The 21,402-nt window shown below is 38.7% G+C and overlaps 1 protein-coding gene and 1 long non-coding RNA gene across 2 annotated transcripts in view; one reads left to right on the forward strand and one right to left on the reverse strand.

The window, feature by feature from the left end:
- The window catches only part of LOC137654776 (uncharacterized), a 314,879-nt gene that overhangs the window by 239,052 nt on the left and 54,425 nt on the right, over positions 1-21,402 (reverse strand). The gene's annotated exons all lie outside the window — the stretch shown is intronic.
- LOC137654774 (attractin-like protein 1) overlaps positions 1-21,402 on the forward strand; it is a 280,888-nt gene that overhangs the window by 218,841 nt on the left and 40,645 nt on the right. The window contains exons 2-11 of the mRNA XM_068388722.1: positions 1,860-2,060; positions 3,662-3,790; positions 5,480-5,673; positions 5,895-6,098; positions 6,312-6,391; positions 10,266-10,575; positions 12,811-12,991; positions 14,052-14,363; positions 15,359-15,424; positions 15,655-15,850. Of these exons, the coding sequence (XP_068244823.1) occupies positions 1,860-2,060; positions 3,662-3,790; positions 5,480-5,673; positions 5,895-6,098; positions 6,312-6,391; positions 10,266-10,575; positions 12,811-12,991; positions 14,052-14,363; positions 15,359-15,424; positions 15,655-15,850 (1,873 nt within the window). The remainder of the gene's footprint in view (positions 1-1,859; positions 2,061-3,661; positions 3,791-5,479; positions 5,674-5,894; positions 6,099-6,311; positions 6,392-10,265; positions 10,576-12,810; positions 12,992-14,051; positions 14,364-15,358; positions 15,425-15,654; positions 15,851-21,402) is intronic.

The raw sequence follows: 21,402 nt of genomic DNA on the forward strand, positions 1-21,402 counted from the left end.
CAATTCATGTAATCAGCCATAAGTTTGGACATCGTTGTCACAGAGCCTTCAAACTTGGTTCATATTTGATTGTATGAAAATCAACGCCAATTAATACACCTTAAGGTCAAAGGTCAAGGTCAAGCAAAAGGTCCAGAAATAAGCTGCCGTGGTGGAGGTCTGCGCTCTACCGGGGGTCCCTCCAGTTTGCTTCTGTACTCAGATCCATCAGATGAAGATTCTAGGACCCACTTGAGAAATGTAGTCTTGTTATGGTTATAGATGCAAGAATAACAAAACCAAATAGAAATTGAGATGCAAGCAGGATCACTGTCTCAACAAACCTTTCAAGATCGGTGATGTGCCACTGACTGTATTGATGAGTGACAACACAACATTAGTGGTGTGTGTCTCAGCTCTGCATGCAGGCAAAGCTGTTGCACTTTGGGACAGCTCATAGAGCTGTGCATCTGCCAAGACATAATTACTGATGAAGAGGCTCTTGGGGTCATCAGCCTTACTTTTAAATGTTTAAAGGTTCCTCATGAAAAGGAGAGGCAAGGCAGTGACAGTGCCCTATCAAGCAGGACAATGCCCTAGAGACTGACCATATATACATATGATCAGCGCCAAAGCCCCCTCTCTCCACACAAGCTAGGACCAAGGAGGGACAAGCAATGGCTACTGATGACTCAGCAGAGAGACCTATAGGCTCCCCTAAACACCCCATCCTCAGCTCATAAGGATGGTAAGGATGCATCGACCAAAGAAACTAACGAGTTTGAGCGGGACTTGAACCCCAGTCTGGCGTTCACCAGTCAGGGACGTTACCACATCGGCCACCTAGTAAAGGATGTTACCCAGGAGGGAATTAACCTGCCACCAAGGTTCATAGAAATTTCCACCCACTGAGAGCACTAGGGTTTGCTATTACATCTCAAAAAAATAACAAATATTTCATGATATTTTGAATTTTCCTAGCTATACAAACTGTAGTCCTTTCAAGAAAAGTCCCTTTTAGCCACCCCTCTAAAACCCCCTTGCTGATATGAAAACGGGGGATCTCGGAAGTCAGATCTCTCTGGCAACCCTCATTCAGTCTGCCATCTTAAAACTTTAATAAAAAAAACTGCTGGTGGCTACCTTCACGCCAAAGTGATCTCCTGTATGAAAAAGGGATTTACATAAGTAGGAAAAAGGCAAACTGTTATTAAGATTTGTAAATATTTATGCTGCACTAGTTTGCATGAACATAAAAATTTGTTTGATTATTTTTTTTTTTATAAAAATAGACTATTGTTTCACCAATAGTATTATCTTTCCCATTTTTACCTCCGCCAACGAAGTTGGGAGGAGGTTATGTTTTTGGCCCTGATTGTCCGTTTGTTTGTTGGTGAACAAATTCGTGGCCAATTTTACTCATACAGTAGCGAAACTTTAAGAGATTATTTGTTGAGATGTAGAAGTGATTCAATTTTGAAAGTCCTAAGTCAAAGGTCAAGGTCGAGAAAAAGGTTGACCGAATTTCAACCTCAATTTCGCACAAGGTTATCAAAGACTTGAAATATGCCTACGGTCTAAATTGATTCTGGGAAAGGCAAGCTGGTTTTGAGAAATAAGATGCCGAGGTAGGGTCTACACTCACATTTTGGAGGCAGTCAGACTTGATAGTTTCAAGTTGAGAAAGTGTCAATTTATGTGATTTAAGAATGGTGCCAAAAACACTGACAAATTATCTCTTTAGCGAACTGCTCATCTTTTATTTTTCTATTTTTAATATGATGAGGGTTTTTAAGAACTACATAGCTTATATGTTGTGTAAACTTTTTCAGCATTCAAAAAATCCCCCTGATTTTTTTCTTTTGTTTTCCTATTCACAGGTTGTTTGCCAATTCAGGCACCATAACAGATGGAAGTGGGAACTACTCTACAGATAGTCATTGTGGGTGGTTAATAGATGCTGGGAAAGCTAACACATCTATTCATCTTCACTTGGATCATTTCGCCACGGAGTGCTCGTGGGACCATTTATATGTTTACGATGGCGACAGTATTTATGATCCGCTTATCGCTGTTTACAGGTAAAATTTTTGCAATTTCTCAGTTTAACAGAGTAAAATACTACCTGAAAATCATTTGTTTATCATAAATTGATTTTGATATTGTATTGTATTCAACTTTGACCTTTCAACTGAGCTCCACACAGCACTAGAAGAGTTGCAAGACCCAGGCGAACGTGACCGAGGGCTATAAAGCGTGAAGTAGGAGATGATGAATGAAGAAGTATCGATTTAAAAACTCAATATAGAGACGACTGGCAAAATCTAATCAAGCCCCTTTGCATTGATAGGCGTAGGAAATGATGACGATGATGAATGCTGAAATACATTATATAACTGCACATGTTTCAAACTGTTGAACACTAATTGAAATGGTTTATGTTAGGGGTATGTCTAAACTAAAGGATAATTTTACCTTATATGTATGGCTTTTTCAGATTTGCAGGTTTTCTTACTCATCATTCAATTATATTTAAGAGGCAATTTAAACTTACAATATGTCCAAAATTTGGGTTCAAATTGCTGAGAGACATGATAGATTGTAAACAAGAGACATACAGCCACACCTCGCTTTACATCAGTTTCAACTTCATATTACTAGATTTAAGTCTCCTTCTTCCCAACCGTTACTGCTTCATGCGCCCCCTCCCATGGCTTCTATTAAAGGCATCCTCTTTCATCAAACCTCTAGTCATCAAATTCTCTACCTCCCTCACAATTTAATCCCCCACAGGTCCTCCCAAGACCTCCTAACCCCTTCCTCTTCATCTATCCTCTGCATGTGCCCACACTATCTAAACGTGACATCTGATCATAATTTTCAAATCTTTGAAGCATCGATATTCCCATAACCCACCTCAGCATCCTCATCTCTGTTCTCTCAAGCTCATCTTTTAAGTATTAGGTACACAAATGAAATCAACGTTACTTCAAATTTCCAGACCTAGCTTCAGTTTCTATGTCATAAAATAAAAAGTGCTGAACAGTAAAGTACTCTAAATTATACCTGGAAGCTTGAGTTTTGAGTGTTGGAGTTTTTCTAAAATGATAGCAGGGTATTGAATACTTTTTTGTGTACAGTATGTGTCTAGGAAATAAGTATGTGTCTAGGAAATATAAGTTGGGTTACTGTATAAGGATAAAATCTTACCAAGATTGAATATGGCCTTATGTTGGGTCTTTGGAATCCAATTAAGAACGAAGGGTAGAGTATTACTGTGCTGTAATATTCTGGCCTCCCAAAAAAGATGCAAAGCCGTCGTGAGAGAATACAGTACAAGTAATTTTGTTTCTTTTCAAATTTCTAATGTTGTACTATAGTTGCAAAGTTCGGGCGAAATAAGGCCCGCCCTCTGATGACGCCATAACCAATCCCATTGTCTCCCACATTAGCAGCGGTCATAATACATCCTCTTACAAATTTCAATCAATACTACCTTATACTGTGACCGCTGTTAACTCAGGAGATAGCACGAGTGCTAAGACATCACAAGGGGGCATATTTTGCCCGCGATCTCTTCTACAACCATAGTGTATGCTATAGTCTAAGGTAGAATGAAGGAGCTTGAAAGTTTTATCTATCTTTAAAGATTATATTTGTTTTGTTTCTTGTTTCCTACCAGTGGGATGGTGGCTCAAGATGATCACCGTGTCACCCACATACCAGAGGTGGTAACGTCTTCGGGCTTCGCGCTACTGTATTTTTATTCCGATGCTACAAATAACCTCTCGGGATTCTCAATTTCTTATAGGTAAGACTAGACACAGTTTATGCATGGGAATTACCTACATATTACAGTAATCCTTTGACATACTGAGGTTCACCTTTAGCTCCTTAAGTACATTGTGAATTTATATATATGTGAATCTATATTACGGACTCCTCTTTACATTGCGTGTTTCTGAGGGGCAGGTAAGTTTCTATTTTTAATAATTTTTTTTTTAAATAATTTTCTTGGAAATCTAAAAAATAAGATTTATACAGATGATGTGAAAAATTATAAAAATGATGATAAAATATATCATAGACTTTGGAAACTACTTCCTGATATTTTAGCTATTGTGGCGTATTTGAAATGTAACACTCACGATAGCTGGGGGATTACTGTATTCAATATGTAGTCTCTAAGACAGCATTGATTTGAAACCACCCTAAATAGTTACTATGGATTTGTAAAATAAGCTCCCACAGAATAGATTGTCCATATTTTAAACCAATAAAAAATTCTGCTGGTTTCATATTAATGTAGTATGGTATTTTCCTAAAAAGTTAATGTCATTTCGTATGTAATTTCTTTCATTGGATTATATATGTACCGAGTGCAACAGCTGTAGGGCATTAAGTGAAAATAAAAAGGAAAAAATGTAAAAGTAAAAAAAAAGCTGTAAATTACATTTTAACAAAAAACAAAAAAAAAATATTCAAAGAGATCAATTGATTGATTGATTGATTTGAGGTTTTCTGGCATCCTGACATCCAAGGTCATTGACGCCGAGAGATCAACTGAAAATGAAGAAGAATCTGCCAACATTTTTTTATATTTACCTTCTAATTTTTGTCCCCAAAAATTTACCTTAGAATATTTATGAAATACTGGATATTGAGGATAAAATTACTGTTAAAATATGTTTTTGCTGATGCAGAGGAGACTGACTACGAGAATGTTTTAGTCTTTTTGGGCACGGGTCCTGTAGGTGCCTTTTGGACAGCTCTATAAGATTTCAGCTTAAATTGGCCAGGTAAAATCTTTTCCTCTTAAATAGTAATAACCTAGAGGTGCCATAGGAATTTCATTATTGGTTGTACATCTCTCTAAAGATGGCCAAATAGGGTTTCATATAGTTGGACTTAATATCAGGCATAATATATACATAACTTGGAACACTTTTAATCTTAATTTTTCAGATGCACAAAATGCTGTAATGCTAGTCTTTATTTTTATGATCTCCTCTTCAAATTGGAGATATAATTTTTCCAAATTTGGGTACACATACCTCGACTGAACAATGGCATGTAGACAGTTAATTTTGCCCCGCAATTCAATTTTTTCAGAAATTATATAAACTTACGGAAGATAAGGATTTCGACATCACTAATGGTTTAAAGGCCGTTCATGAATGGCAGAGTTAAGGGACACTGACATTGCCCTATCAAGAAAGATAATGCCCTAGAGACTAAACATATATACATATGATCAGTGCCCAAGACCCCTCTCCACCCCAGCTAGGATCAGGGAGGGCCCAGGCATGGCTGCTAATGACTCAGCAGGTAGACCTATAGGCTACCCCAAACTATCCTTAGCTCACAAGAATGGTGAGGTTGCAGCAACCAAAGGAACTAAAGAGTTTGAGCGAGACTCAAACCCCAGTCTGGCGATCACCAAGCAGAGACGTTACCAACAGGCCAACACAACCCTAGTGTTTTTCTTTTTTTGCGACAGGATTGACGGTTGTCCTAGTACTGTAGCAGGAGAGGTATGCTCCAGTAAAGGAGTATGCACTGACGGTGTTTGTACCTGCGATGCTGGCTGGGGAGGTCCGGCATGCTCAGTTCCTCGGTGCCCCGGAGAATGTTCGGGACACGGCCACTGCGATATAGAACAACACAGTTGTCAGTGTTATGAAGGATATAAAGGTGAGTTTCAATGGAAGTTTTTCAAATGTAACTATGCAATTATTTTATTCTAGGATTTAAAACATTTTTCTCACGGGGATCAATTTTTTTTTTTTTTTGGGGGGGGGGCAGTCTTGAAGAAAATATATTTACACAATTGTATTTATGCCTAAATGTATTTACAATAATGTTGTTAAAAATTGCTTTTGGTGAATGTATCTTATTTTTCTTTTGCTTTGCAGGTGTTGATTGCAACCAGGTGAGAGAAGCAGGCTGGTGGGAGGTTGTCAGCCATGATATTTCTAGTGAACTAGAACACCCTGGTCCTTCATCTTCCTTACTTGAAAGATCTTCACATGCCACTGTCCTTATCAACAACGAAATCTGGGTGATAGGTGGATATTCATTCACCGTGAAACCCTTTCTATTAAGATATAACCTAACAGGTTAGTTATTCGGCTGCTGTTTAAAATTGTTAATTAGAAATGGCATTCTACACTGTAAATTCTTTATAAAATTCAAATGATGATCATTTGTTCTTTGGATAATGCTTGATATCATCTGAAAATCTTATGGTTGAAGTTTTGTCTTTTAGAATAAGACAAAAATAAATTTATATTTGATAAAAAAAAAATCATGTTTTCTATTGTTTTATACAGAAGACAAGTGGACATCAGTGGAGACCAAAAGCATCAAAGAGCCGAGTGCGAGATATGGGCACACAGCCGTTGTATATAACGTAAGTGTAAAGTAAGGCCTATGTGCACAGTATTACATGATGAATAACATTACTAAGGAGTTCTTGTTTATATCAAATGCAATTTGGTGTGTTCATTGAAATTTTGAAATTTAAAATCTATTTGTTCCTATGAGGATACAAACTTTTGAAATACTATGACCAGAAAAGAAAAAAGGTACCTAGCTGGTAACTACATAAAAGGTTACTAGGCAACTCTATTTCTGGACAGCACCACGTGCTACTACGAGTCAAGAGTCCCCCTTCTCTCTTGGTTGCTTCAAGAGATGGATCTCCTCTATCTGCTCTGCGATCACAACGATCTACTCCACGCTAGATTACCCTTTCAATGCTTTCATTTGTGTTTTGTGTTATGAGCTGTGTTGCTAGTGGTATGCAGACTGGCCCCTACCATGAAGGTCACCCTTGTGGTGCCTTCACGAGGCTGGTCGAGGTTGATCTGCCTCCCCTTTGCCTGAACTGCCATAGTAAGCAGTGTTCCTATGAATCACCTTGTGAGTTTTGTAGTGGCCACCCTCCCAGTGGGAGAAATTTTGTGCCTGTCGTAAGAAACAAGCCAAGAGAGATTGATCCCCTTCCTCATCATCTTCCTTGGACAGCATGAGGGATTTGCTGCTTCTTCTGATGCACGATATTCCCAACCCTGATCCTTCTTTTCCAGAACCCTCAGTGATTCCGGTAATCGAAGATGACGGCCATGATTTTCTAACCTTACAAATTAGTGACGCTTTTTAGTTCTCGAGGAAAGCTCGTCTGTTCCAAACTCCTGATTAGAGCAGAGAATTCCCATGAGGAGGAGAGGTTGATTCCCCTCAGCCTTTTACCACTGTGATTGAGAGAAATTTTTCTTTCCATGGGAACGACAAAAAGACTTCTCTCTGGGGAATACAGTAATGGACTTGAATGGACGATATTCCCCCTATGACACCAATTGCAGAAAATTGAACACTTGGCTTGATGGACCATTGCAAAAGACTTCTGGCGATATCCTCAAAGGGCCTAGATAACCTCCAGCCATAAAAAGACAACAGTGTACCGAGTCATGGAACTTTCTTACGTGAGGTTGACGAAGTAGGTTCTGCCAGTTTTGAAGTTCTCTCAGAACTTCCATGAGAAGTCCAAAAGGTCTGGATACCACTCCGCTTGTACCCAACTTGGGGCAACTGGCTTTACTTTGATGTCTCTGGAAAGACAGATTGTGTTCAGTACCTGATAAATCAGACAATTGCAGAAAGGCATAAAAGTCCAGTCCGAGGCTGGGCTCGTGAGGTAGAGGCTATTTGGCAATCAACCGAAGTTGATGGAAGTAAATGATCAGTGGTAACATCCGCACGTCTTGGTACTCAAGGTGCTGATGGGGATGGGATAGAGTGGCGTCATAGTCAGTCAGGATGCGTAGAGGTATGCTCACGCACAGAAATGATAACATGTTCCGTGACATCAGCACGCACAGGCATGCTGACTCATACAGGAATATCTGAGTAAGTAAGCTGAGGTACGGTAATACACATAGTCGAAACACAAGGAGTTGAGATGTCAGTAGGTACGGTGATGACTTTAGCCTTCTGAAATTTCTTTTTGGAAGGGGATGACACGATTTTACTTTAACGGATCAGGTAAACCTGTAAAGCCTCTGTCTTGAACACCCCTTTGGATGTTCGGACGACCTCTGAAAAAGATAATGGTGAGTTTTGGGGCAACCTCAAAGAAATTTTGCAAGAACAATGTGAAGGACCCCTACGCATTCAAGGCAAACTGGTCTCATCTTTACAAAAGGGGAAATGCTGAACCTTCCAAAAGGGCTACTTCAGTATGTGGAGAAATGGCAGTTTCAACTCGAGTACAAAGAGTTCTTAGATGAGAACAAGGTGACTCTTTCAACACTTTTAATGGAGATACTGTACCTCCAAAAGCAAGAAGCCACCTTGCTGCTGGAAATCTGACATAAAGGGATCACCTCTACGTATGCTGTACTAGTATGAGGTGAGGGAGATTTATTCAGATCTGTGTAGTCAGGTACCAATGGTACGGGGGGCTGAATTTCACACGGGAAGTGCAGGGGGGCATAACCAGTGGGTCAGTCTTGGGAAGCATTAGTGATTGCTATGGAAGCATTAGTGATTGCTATGTGCTGTACTGTATATGTACTGTACTATATCGTAGCCTTCCCCTGTACAGTACGTAGTACACGTGTGCACTTGTACTGCGCACTCACTGATGTGTTAAATCATTAATACAATACTTCTACTGTGATACAAACAAAGTAAAAACAATATTAGGCACTACTTAGCAGGTCAGCCAACTGCACGTAGGCAATGGGCAGTGAGTTGTTAGGTTAGGAGTTAATCCACCATGGGGCAGTTAGTACTGTATTAGCGGATTCTCGTTTTTTGCGCCTGTCTGTTACTCAGCTCCACGAAGAGGGAAGGCTGACCACCCAAGAAACTCTACCCATAGATCCCTAGATTCTCTCTCCATCCAGTGGAACTTGGAGATCTCTCACTGATGACACCCTAATGCAGTAAGAATAAAATTATGTGCAGTACATTATAACTTATATCTTGCTTGAGGGTACACTCGGACACACTGCTCCATCTTGTTTCTTATCTTCTTGTTTTATCAATTTTTTATAGTTTATATGGGAAATATTTATTTTAATGTTGGTACTCTTCTTAAAATGTTTTATTTTTCATTATTTCCTTCCCTCACTGGGCTATTTTTCCTGTTTGGACCCCTGGGCTTATAGCATCCTGCTTTTCCAACTAAGGATGTAGCTCGCCAAGTAGTAGTAGTAATAATAATAATAATAATGATAATAATAATAAGAGATTTGATGCCTGATCTTGCAGAGGTATTTACTTTAGTTAGGTCAATGATTTACGTGTCAACTGATGCTTGGCCATGCCTCTTCACAAGAAGGCCGGACTGTCATGTTTATATACTCATGTATTTGCATACAGTGTATACAATATGTCTCTTGGATTAATGTTGCAAAAAATTAAAGAGCATAGGTATAATCCACCTTCTTAAAATTGTTTGTTTTAAGTACTTTACTTTATAATGATATTATAATTATTACTAGCTAAGCTACGACCCTAGTTGGAAAAGCAAGGGCTCCACCAGGGAAAAAAAGCCCAGAGAGGAAATATTTCAAAAACAGTAACATCATCAAAATAGATATTTCATATACAGTACATACTATAAAAAGACTTATGTCAGCCTGCTCAACATAAAAACATTTGCTGCAAGTTTGAAATTTTGAAGTTCAATTGATTCAATTGCTTGATTAAGAAGATCATTCCACAACTTCGTAACAGCTGGAATAAAACTTCTAGAATACTGTGTAGTATTGAGCCTCATAATGGAAAGGGCCTGACTACTAGAAATAACTTCATACCTAGTATTAAGAACAGGATGGAACTGACCAGGAAGATCTGAATGTAAAGGATGATCAGAATTATGAAAAATCCTATAACAACATGTATAACAAACTAATTGAACGATGGTGCCAGAGATTAATATCTAAATCACGAATAATAAATCTAATCGACTGTAAGTTCCTGTTCCACAAATTAAGATGGGAATCAGCAGCTGAAGTAATTATAATTGATAATATCACTGTTTATTATTTGGTCTTTTTGCAAGGTTGACAATATAATTTTTCCAAAAACAATTATTCTTATTATAAATAACATTACAGTATTAAGTAGTTAACCCAGATTACTGCTAATTAAGTAACTTACATATTTTTCCATAAATGTTACATTCCTCAAGCAGATACAGTACAGTACTGTATTATTCAATGAAATGTATTAGCTTAAGGATTTAAGTTTTAATGATTTCCTTTTTTTTTCAGGAATCAATTTATATGTATGGGGGTGTGAAAGTTGATGGAACAATAGCAAATGAGCTATGGAGATTAGATGTAGATGCACTGGAGTGGTCAGAAATTTCTTCTAACCATGAGAACGACAATACAGAGGAAAAGGCGAGTCCCAAGAGTCGTCAGGAAACCTCAGGTTGCTCCTCTCTCAGTCCATGTGCGCCTATCCACTGTGTGGGTCACGCATCGGTGGTGGTACAAAAATCCAAAGAAGTTATGCTTGTCTTCTTTGGGCATTCAGATCGATATGGATATCTAAACACTGTTCAGGAGTATGATTTTGGTGAGTAGAATTGTGACTTAAAAGAAATACTGTTTTGTTACAAAATAAACCTCTTTTAGAGACCTTATCTGACAGAATAAAAAAAAGGACAGCTGTAAACCTTTCTTTATTCTTTAGCTGTTAGCATGAGCAAATAGTGCCCAAATATTTAGAGCTTTTACAGGATAGCCTGTATTTGCATAAAGTTTAATTTCTTTTTACTTTTCATTTTATAAACCTTTCAGTTCATTATAATTTAATTCCCGTGTTTTAGCTGTCTTCATGGCAATTATTATCTTCCTTAGTCAATAACTCTCAAGAATTCCTAAGTGCGGTATAACTGTTCCAACATACAGTACATACAAACCCTCGTTCTTTACTTAGGAGATTGAGGCTATAAGAACTTTGATTGAGGTGGCACCCAACCACCGCCAGAAGCAGTGGGTAGCGAGAGAGCACTCCTGCAACTGCTTGCACATTCACTAGCTTAAACACTTTGTGATTAGCCTCTGGAGAAAGCAGTCATGCTCCGCTGCCTCCCTGTTTTTCTGTATTTGACTGTTCAAACTTTGTTTTTTTATCATTTCAGGGATGACTGCACTGTTTTCTGAGTATAAACAACATGCAGCTCTGTCAGAGCTCCAGCAAGAGGAGTCTGGCTGCGATGAGTGTCGGGAGCGGTCATCCTCCTAGTGGGAATGGTTCTGCCGAAGATGAAAGAAGTCGGAGGAGATTCTCCCAGACTTTCTCCTTCCATCGTAACTCACTCCCTTCTCTCTCTGCTCTTTCGGTCTCCTCTGGAGGATGAGTAAGAGGGATGTGCCTTCACTGCTGCATGAACGGGGTCTGGAAGACCCCATTGCTTCCCCAGAGAAGCAGTGTCGCTTTCCTCCCCTGAGATGTCCTCCATTCTCTTCATGAGCTATAGCCTTCATTGGGACTTTGGGGTTCCCTCTCTAAAAATTGGCTTCAGAAGGAGTTGAAGCACAGCGCACATCAAAAGCCTCTTTTACTCCCACTATGATTGGCTTAGGTCCATCCCCTTCCGTGCTGAGTAAAGGGTTTCCCTTCTTTCCACCCGTGCCCCATGCCTCTACTTCCTCGCCAATTCCTCATACTGTCCCAAGGTTCTGCAGGTTGTCCCTCTCGAGGGGTAAACCTTGCTCGCCAATACTCCAGGGTTAGTTGGTAAGCTGAGCCTGCTCAGCTAAGGGAGCATGCTCCCTCAGGATTCAATCGTGAATGGTTGTCCTTTTTCAAGAGTACTCCTCTTTGAGTTTTCTTGCTAGTGTGCTTACGATTCATCGCCAGCACGTTCTAACCTTTCGCAGTTGGCAAAGGAGTTCGTTAGCGTTCTCTCGATTCGTTGCCAGTACGGTCTAGCTCTTTGAAATGAGTGAGGCAGCGCCTGTGCCCTCAACCCTCCTTTTAACCCAGACGGTTCCTTATTACTCTATCATGGCAGACACACACACTCGCCTCCCAATTGCAAAACAGACACCCTTGTAGCTTTCCGCAGCAAGGTTTTTTCCCCCTAGAGGTGGGGATGATGGTTTACCACCCCATATCCTTCCCCCTCAACCTAACCTCACGCTCGTCAAGTAGTAGCATTGTAACATCCTTTCATGCTTCCGCCACCACTTCGGTACCTGTACCTCAGGATGAGGCCATGACTCAACCAGCCCCACTGGCGCCAGTCCCCTCTCTAGCACCTAATTCTCACGTGGCTCAGTATTAGACACACATAGAGATGAAGAATTCTGATGCACGCTGATTGGTCCCAGATCTTCTACAGAAGGATTTTGGTCTAGATCTTTTGTAAGTTTCTCAGAGGCAGCATAATCATCCGCAAATCACGCCTCCTTCAGGGGTCTCCTTACATCTTTCAAAATGCTTTACAGGATACTTTTACCTTTTTTTCACTTGTGGAGAGTAGAGGACTTGCTGGACAAAGGGTTGGAATGCCATCTAGCATCCATCAAATATAAAGATGAAACAGTACATGTAGTATATTATTTATTCTATGCTACTGATTATTACTGTTGAATCTATTTTAATCCGATGCACTCATTGTGATTTAACACATATAGGCTGGTGTTGGAAACAATTCATCAACCATAGAAGATATTTTTTTCATAAAGTTTGAAATATTGTAATTAAAAGTTTGTTAAGAAAGATATACAGAATTTTCCTTTGTTTTAGGTTTAAATGTTATAGCTATTTAAACTTATCTCTTCCTTTTATGTCTTGCAACAGAGCAGAGCACTTGGACAACCTTAGAAACTAGAGGAGCTGTTGTTCATGGCGTATATGGTCATACTGCCTTGTGGGATCCTGTAACATCACTGGTCTATATTCACGGAGGGTTTCAATCCATTAAAACTCGAGGCCAAGTTGTATCAGACCTTATGACGTTTGATCCTATCAAGCTCGTTTGGTAAGTGGAATACTGTTAAGTGCGAATAGGAATTACATTTTAAGGGGAAATTAATACTCGTATGTAAGCTTGTGATAACTCAATTTTTTTACTTTTGAAGATAAGTACCATATACATATCATTTTGATTGAAAAGCACATGTAAGACTTCTAGAAATTCTATTGCACTCCGGCAGTTTAGAGGAGAGTATGCTTTATTTACAATTGGAAAATACAGTATTCAAATTCAAATACTGTAATTTCTAAATATAAATCAATTTGCTACTATATTAGAATTGAATAAGTACAGTACCTTGGTTATGAAACACGTACAAATTACTCTACACATATTAAATTAGTGATTTAAGAGTATACAGTACTGCCTCACAACATGAAATTAATTCGGACTGGAGTGTCTTTTGTAAAGTTATTTTTTTTTGTGTTGTGAGTCAAATTTTACATGCAAATTGCGTAATTCATTCCAAACCCTACACAACACCACATTAAATCTTATAATAAAGCTACAGTATAACCACAATGAAATACTGTACGGTCAAATACACTTGAACCATTCAATATACCTAAACTAACTGTTAATACCTGTAAACTAAGTAGTTATTACAACATAATGTAATAAATAATGTTAAATAATACAATACATACAGTACAATACAGTACTATACATATACAAAATATACAGTTTCATATGCACTGTACTATTATAGTTACCGCTAATATAGACTACAGCTACATTTTCTGTTGACTGAACCCATTTTCTTCAACTCTTTGTAATGGGTGACATTTTATTCTCGTCCTGGCTGCCAAATTTATTTTCTTATAATGAAACATTTTTTGCAAAGCGAGTCGTAAAAATATTCGCATCTCGTTTCGCAGCTTGAAAATTTTGTAAGCTGATTCTTTCGTGAAGAGAGGTATGACTAAATTTCGTTGGATATGATTTTCTCACCTGGGAATCGAGACTAGAATTGTCCCTATCATAAATGTTTCAATTATCGATCTTTTCCCTTGGAAATCTTAAACTTTTTATTTTAGGAATCTTAAAGCTATTTTTATCTTCTCAGGAATCTTAAAACTCCAGCACCAGTGCCTCGGTTCCTACATTCTGCTGTTCTTGTGAGAGGCTTAATGCTGGTGTTTGGTGGGAATGCTCATACCGACATAGCATCCTCAGACGGAGCCAAATGTTTCAGTGCAGACTTTGTAGCATATGACATCAGCTGTAACGAGTGGCATACTATGCAGAAAATCCCCAATCTTTACCTGGACATTGCACGTTATGGTCACCAGTCCTTTGTGCATGACGGTGCTATGTATGTGGTGGGCGGCTTTAATGGCAAAATGCTTGGGTCTGTGTTACGCTATCATCTGGGAGAGTAAGTTTGATATACAATACTGATGTTTTTTCCATTGATTTTCAAGTTCTGTTCCCAATGCTATTTGGAGTTAAGGAGTATAGACTCGTACTTTATCCTGTTTTTATACGTATCAATAATTATGAATTTCCCTAGGGTTGTTTTCTCAAGAATATGCCTTTCTGTTAGATCTTAGTGTGTGTGGATGGTATCTGCATTTTACTTTGATACCTCTAATCAAGATAAGTTTTTTTGTACCCTTGACTGTCTGCTTGTCCCCATAGAAAACATTTTATCCATCATCATCTATCCAGGCACTTATTGTTACAAATTGAGACTTCATAGCTCATAGACGTTGTTGGATGGATTGACTGGGTAAGGTAAAGTTGGATAGCTAGGTGGAAGAGAGATCTTTGGTAGCATTTGGCAAGTTAAAAAACACAAAGAATGCCAAAGCAATGAACCTCTTCCCATAAGTGGTTAGTGCAACTCTTGTTGAAGAATTTTGTATCTTTCCCCTTTGCTCTTAGCTCCACCTACTTCTTTGCTAACTTAATCTAAGTTCCTTTCCTCCATTTTGCTATCTAACTTTTACCTTTGCTTCATAGAGCACCTGTAGGGTGTTCCCCAGTTACCCCTTGGTGCGAAATGGCCTCCGTAGACATTGTGCTAGGCCATAAGTCCATAATTCCCGAAATCGAATTAATGGAGTACTGTAAGCTCTTGCAGGCGCGTGCCTTGCTTGTCTCTGTAATTTTGTTTTGCTCCTGTAGCTTTCCAATGAATTACCCTAATTTCAAGAAAAAATCCTTCTAGCAAGACTCATAAAAAATCTATGAATGAGACTGGTGTCTCATAGAAAAAAAATAATATAATTGTTGTAAATACTCTTTTCAGGAGCTGGTTTTACATAGCTCACAGCAATATGTTCTATATCGACCGCTAGTGTTATTGATTGTTATTATGCGGATTTGCAAATTTGAGAAAATATAGATTTCACCAATATTTCTCTTCAGGTGTGAATCTCTCTCTAGAGAAGACTGTTTATTGACTTTTCCTGGTCGCAAATGTGTTTGGAACAGGTAATATACCTTCTTATCTGACTAGCATTGTTATGTCTGTTGATAAGAAACCCATACTATTTTTGTTGATAAATGGAACAATGACATCTTTATTATAAGTCTAATATATTACCATTACTTTTGAGCCACTTTTAGTCTTCACAACAGGTACTTAGAAAATTGATTAAAATGGATACAGTTTACTTGTTGGAATGTCTCCCTTTGCTAATATTTTGCCACGGTATTTCCAGAATTCTTTCTCGCTGTGAAAACACCAGTGACCATGACGTGATGTCGTTCAATGTCTGCCCCCCAGTTCCTGTAAAACATAATTTGACAGCCCTCTGTGATGCGCAGTCTTCTTGCCGTTCTTGCCTTTTTAATACCTACAACTGTTACTGGTGTGACAGCACGTGCACCCACAATAAGTGCTCGGAGCAAACAAGGGTAAACTTATACGTTGATTTTCTGGTTGCTCGAGTGATTTGTGGTTTACATGCATTTGTTGTTAGATTTCCCAATAACATACAAGGGCTACACAGTTTATAAAGCTAGTATAGGTATTACATACATTTGTTGGTAATGCAGTTTATATTTCTGATCTTTTTATTTTACAGTAGCTATATTTGTCTATCATCAATACCGTACACTGCTCCTTTTTGTGTTAATATAAAATTGTTAACCTTTTTACTCTCCTAATCCTGTTTACTGCATGAGGTGATTAGCAGTGTTCCAAAATATGCCATTCCACTCTAAATATTATAGCAGGAGTTTCCTTGGGTTTCAAGGGGTGTAATAGGTTGGTGTTATAGTATGGATATGAGTCATGGTATGACAATGAAACAATATCCAACAGATTTTGTAGATTTGAGATCAAAGCCCACAGTAAAATATTGGGAGTTAAACGTCAGGAAAGGATTAGATGTGAAACTATATGAGAGATTACTCAAGTGCCATGTATGGATGAGATAATGAGGAGGGGTAGATGGAGATAGTTTGGGCTTTCTCTTTGCACTCTCTAAGAGAGATTAGTTCATCAAACTTTCAACTGGGCTCTAAAAGGCACAAAAAGAGTTGGAAAACCAAGGCCTACATGGCTAATGACTATGAAGCATGAAGTAGATGATGAATGGAGAATTATTGATTTAAAAGCTCAAGATAGAGACTGGCGAAATCTAACCGAATCCCTTTGCGTCACTAGCCATAAGAGGAGATGATACAATAGGTAGGTTGGCCAGGGCACCAGCCGCCCGTTGAGATACTACCACTAGAGAGGTATTGGATCCTTTGACTGGCCAGACAGTAATGCATTGGATCCCTCTCTCTGGTTACGGCTTATTTTTTCTTTGCCTACACTTACACAGAATAGTCTGGCCTATTCTTTACATGTTCTCGTCTTTCTTCATACACCTGACAACAATGAGATACTAAACACTTCTTCACCCAAGGGGTTAATTACTGTACTGCAATTTGTTCAGTGTACTCTCCTCTTGGTAAAGGTAGAAGAGACTCTTTAGCTATGTAAGCAGCTCTTCTAGGAGAAGGACACTCCAAAATTAAACCATTTTTCTCTAGTCTTGGGTAGTGCCAAAGCCTCTGTACCATGGTCTTCTACTGTCTTGGGTTAGAGTTCTCTTGCTTGAGGGTACACTCGGGCACACTATTCTATATTATTTTTTTTTTTTCTTCCTCTTGTTTTTTTGAAATGGTGTGTTGGGCAGGCTTAATAGAAGGGCCATGGATGCCTGGTGGTTTATCAAGAGGTTGTCTTTTCCTTTTTCTGATTCTTTTTCTTCTCAAAACCATCCTTACTGTCCTTCCTTCAGTTGAAGTGGCTATCCTGGAGGGTATTTAGCCTTGCATGATGTATCGGCTCCTCCATGTCGACCAGTTTTTCCGACAATTTACTATAGTCTATGAGTATCATCAATCACTTTATTTATAATTCTGTACATATTGTTTTTGTTATAATTCTTGTTAATCTAGTTTTTAAGTATGATCTCTTTTTTATTCCTATTAATTCTTATGCTGTCTGGAGACATTGAGCGAAATCCGGGACCAGTACGTCCTAGATTTCGTCAATGTCGTCTTCTGTATTGCAATATTCGTGGTCTTCATGCAAATATCCAAGACCTTGCAGTTGCGTCCAGACAGTATGATATTCTTTTGTGCTCAGAAACTTTGGTTTCTAATATGAGGCACTCATCTGAGCTCCTTATAATTGGTTTTAAGAAGCCAATAATGTTGAAACGTGATGCCATCCCAAGGGCTAGGGTAATGGCGGTGTATATTAGGACTGAGTACCCTGCTTCTCATAAGTCCTGCTATCAATGTGGATGTCATGAGATTCAGGTAATAAAAGTTTGTGGCAAGCATAACAACTTTTATTTGTGTTCGATCTACCGGAATCCAGACATGGATGATTTTATCTTCGATTGTCTTCTTATCATTATGGCTAAGATACAAGATGATGATAGAAAGGCTTCGTTTGTTTTTGTTGGTGATTTTAATGCTCACCATAGGGAGTGGTTAAGTTCTATCTCTCCTACCGATCGTCATGCCTCTGAATCAGGCTGTGAGCAAATCACAAATGAAGCTACTCACAGGTCTGGTAATTGCTTGGACCTCGTATACACTGACTCCCCTGGCATTATAACTAGTAAGGTTGGTTCTCCAGTCGGGACATCTGATCATGCCTTGATTTCATTAGTAGTGAAGACTGAGCAGCCTGTCCCTGATATATCATACTCTTGTAAAATTTATATGAAATCCCAAGCAGACTGGAATGGGATTTTGCCATGATCTTTTGTGCTTGAATTGGTCACAATTATATAGTAGTGTAGATCCTGTTGTGCCTTTGAATGAGAATCTAGTCAACATAATTGATAGGCGTATCCCTTCTCGTGTGCTAAGGTACCGAGTGAAGGACAAACCGTGGTTCAATGATGATTGTAGACGTGCTTATTTGGAGAAGCAGGAGGCCTATCATCTTTGGAAGGGTAACAGATCAGATTTGACCTGGAACAACTATACTCAGCTTCGAGCTTTTGCTCAGAGAGTTTATGCCTCAACTGAAAAGGAGTACACTTTAACCATAAAAGAAAACCTTTATGGTACAACTCAGGAACATAAATGGTGGTCTACCCTTAAATCTGCACTCTTTGGTGTAGATGCAACAGTTCCTCCTTTACTTAAACCAGATGGCTCAGTCACGCACTGTCCAAAGGAAAAGGCAACCCTTTTGGCTGATGTTTTTGACAGTAAACAGAGTATTGAAAAACTTGAACTTCCTCATTCCTGTTTTCCTGATGCTAAACTAACTAGTTTAGCTTTTCGATCTCGTGAGATTAAAGCTCTGTTGATGGACCTTGATGCTTATGGAGGTGTAGACCCAAATGGTATTTTTTCTTTGTTTTTTATAAAGACAGCAGATTTCTTAGCTCCAAAGTTATCTGTTATTTTGTGCAAGTTAGCAAGAAGAGGAGCTTTTAGCAGTTGTTGGAGAATTGGTAATGTTACTCCTCTATGTAAATGTGTTTGTGGTAGCTCAAGTCCCACTGATTACCGCCCAATTTCCATAACTCCCATATTATCTAAAGTTTTTGAACGTCTTCTGGCAAAACGTCTCAATAAGTTTGCTGAAGGTAATCATCTATTCCCTAGTTTGCAATTTGGTTTTTGTAAAGGCCTTGGAGCATGTGATGCCCTTCTTACAATCTAAAATGCTGTACAGAAATTCCTTGATTGTGGTCAGGAAGTTCGTATGATTGGCCTTGATTTTAGTGCTGCCTTTGACCATGTTAATCATGAGCCCCTTGTTTTCAAACTCAAACAGTTGGGAGTGGGTGGGTCATTTCTTAGCATTATTATTGATTTTTTAAGTAATAGATCTCATAGAGTTGTTGTTGATGGGCACCATAGTGAGTATAGGAATGTGATATCCGGTGTTCCACAAGGTAGTGTTCTTGGCCCATTACTTTTCATACTATATACACATGTCATGTGGTTTGGCCAAGAAAACAAGCTTGTTGCATATGCAGATGACGCTACTCTCTTTGCATCAATTCCATCCCCTGAATGTAGATCTGCGGTTGGTGAATCCCTAAATAGAGATTTAGCTAAAATTAGTGCATGGTGCAAATTATGGGGTATGAAGTTGAATCCTAACAAAACTCAAAATATGATTGTAAGTAGGTCAAGGACGGTGGCTCCTCAACATCCAGTTCTCAGTATTGATAATGTTTCTTTAAATTTGTATGACTCTTTTAAAATTTTAGGTGTGATTCTCGACAGCAAATTTACCTTTGAGAAACACATTAGGTCTGTGTCTTCTTCAATTGCACAAAAAATTGGCTTATTGAGAAAGTCTTACGAGATTTTCGGTGATCAATCTATTCTGAAGAAGTGTTTTAATTCTTTCATTCTATTTTGTTTTGAGTATTGTTCTCCTGTCTGGTCTTCAGCTGCTGATTCTCATCTTAATTTGTTGGACAGATACTTACGGTCTATTAAATTTCTTATTCCAGATCTAGATATTAATCTTTGACACCATCGTTCAATTAGTTCATTATGCATGTTGCATAAGATTTTTCATAACTCTGACCATCCTTTACATTCAGATCTTCCTGGACAATTCCATCCAGTTCGTAATACAAGGCAGGCAGTTAATTCTAATAGCCAGGCCTTTTCCATCATGAGGCTCAATACTACACAGTATTCTAGAAGTTTTATTCCAGCTGTTACCAAGTTATGGAATGATCTTCCTAATCAGGCAGTTGAATCGGTGGAGCTTCAAAAGTTCAAAGTTGGAGCAAATGTTTTTATGTTGACCAGGTTGACATGAGTCTTTTTATAGTTTGTATATGACCCATCTGTTTTTGACGTTGTTAATAGTTTATATAGGACATATCTGTTTTGACGCTGTTACTGTTTTTTAGAATGGTATATTGTTAATTTATTCTCATCATTTATTTATTTCCTTATTTCCTTTCCTCACTGGGTTATTTTTCCCTGTTGGAACCCTTGGGCTTATAGCATCTTGCTTTTCCAACTAGCTTGGCTAGTAATAATAATAATAATAATACTGTATATGGTTTGTACAGTTGGATGCATTAATTCTGGTACACATTACGAGAAGCTAAGGAGACTTGCTGAGATTATAAACATGTGATCAAGAGCATTTTTATTAACATTACGAAGTGCGGTTAGTCAAAAACCAATATTTTTCTATAAAGAATTTGATAAAATTAATAAAAATACTTTTGATCAACTGTTTACGTGCTAATCGACTTTGTTTTCCAAGCAGTGTTGACAACAGTTTCTCTTTTGCTAAAAAAAGTGTTACCTGCTGCTATGTATGGCTGTCAGAAGTCACCTTAAGTTCCCATGAAGTGTACTGGCATTCATGGAGCCAACTGTACTAAAGGAGACTTGTTAGCTTTTCCCCTTTACTCAATACTAAGTTGGCTGCAAAATCTTTATTTTGATTCTATTCAATCTAGACGAGTAGAGTTGTGGTGGCCAATGTGGTAACGTCTCTGACTGGTGAACGCCAGACTGGTTAGAGTCCAGCTCAAATTTGTTAGTTTCTTTGGTCGCTGCAACCTCACCATCCTTGCGAGCTAAGGATGGGGGTTTTGGGGGAGCCTATAGGTCTATTTGCTGAGTCACCAGCAGCCACTGTTTGGCCCTCCTTGGTCCTAGCTTGGGTGGAGAGGGGGCTTTGGTGCTGACCACATGTATATATGGTCAGTCTCTAGGGCATTGTGTTGTTTGATAGGGCAATGTCACTGCCCCTTGCCTCTGTTATTCATGAGTGGCCTTTAAGTAGAACCATGTACTGTATAAGCATCTTTGGATCATGGTGCCCCCACACTTTTTACAAGCCAATGAGTGCGTAGCCAGGCCATTTATATATAACAACATACGGCAATAGGAGAATGCTCAAGATTGAGAGGTCTGTCCATAGATTTTGCTGGTTTGTAGCATGTGATTACTCA

The sequence above is a fragment of the Palaemon carinicauda genome, chromosome 15 (genome assembly GCF_036898095.1).
Source record: "Palaemon carinicauda isolate YSFRI2023 chromosome 15, ASM3689809v2, whole genome shotgun sequence".
Taxonomy (NCBI): Eukaryota; Metazoa; Arthropoda; class Malacostraca; order Decapoda; family Palaemonidae; genus Palaemon; species Palaemon carinicauda.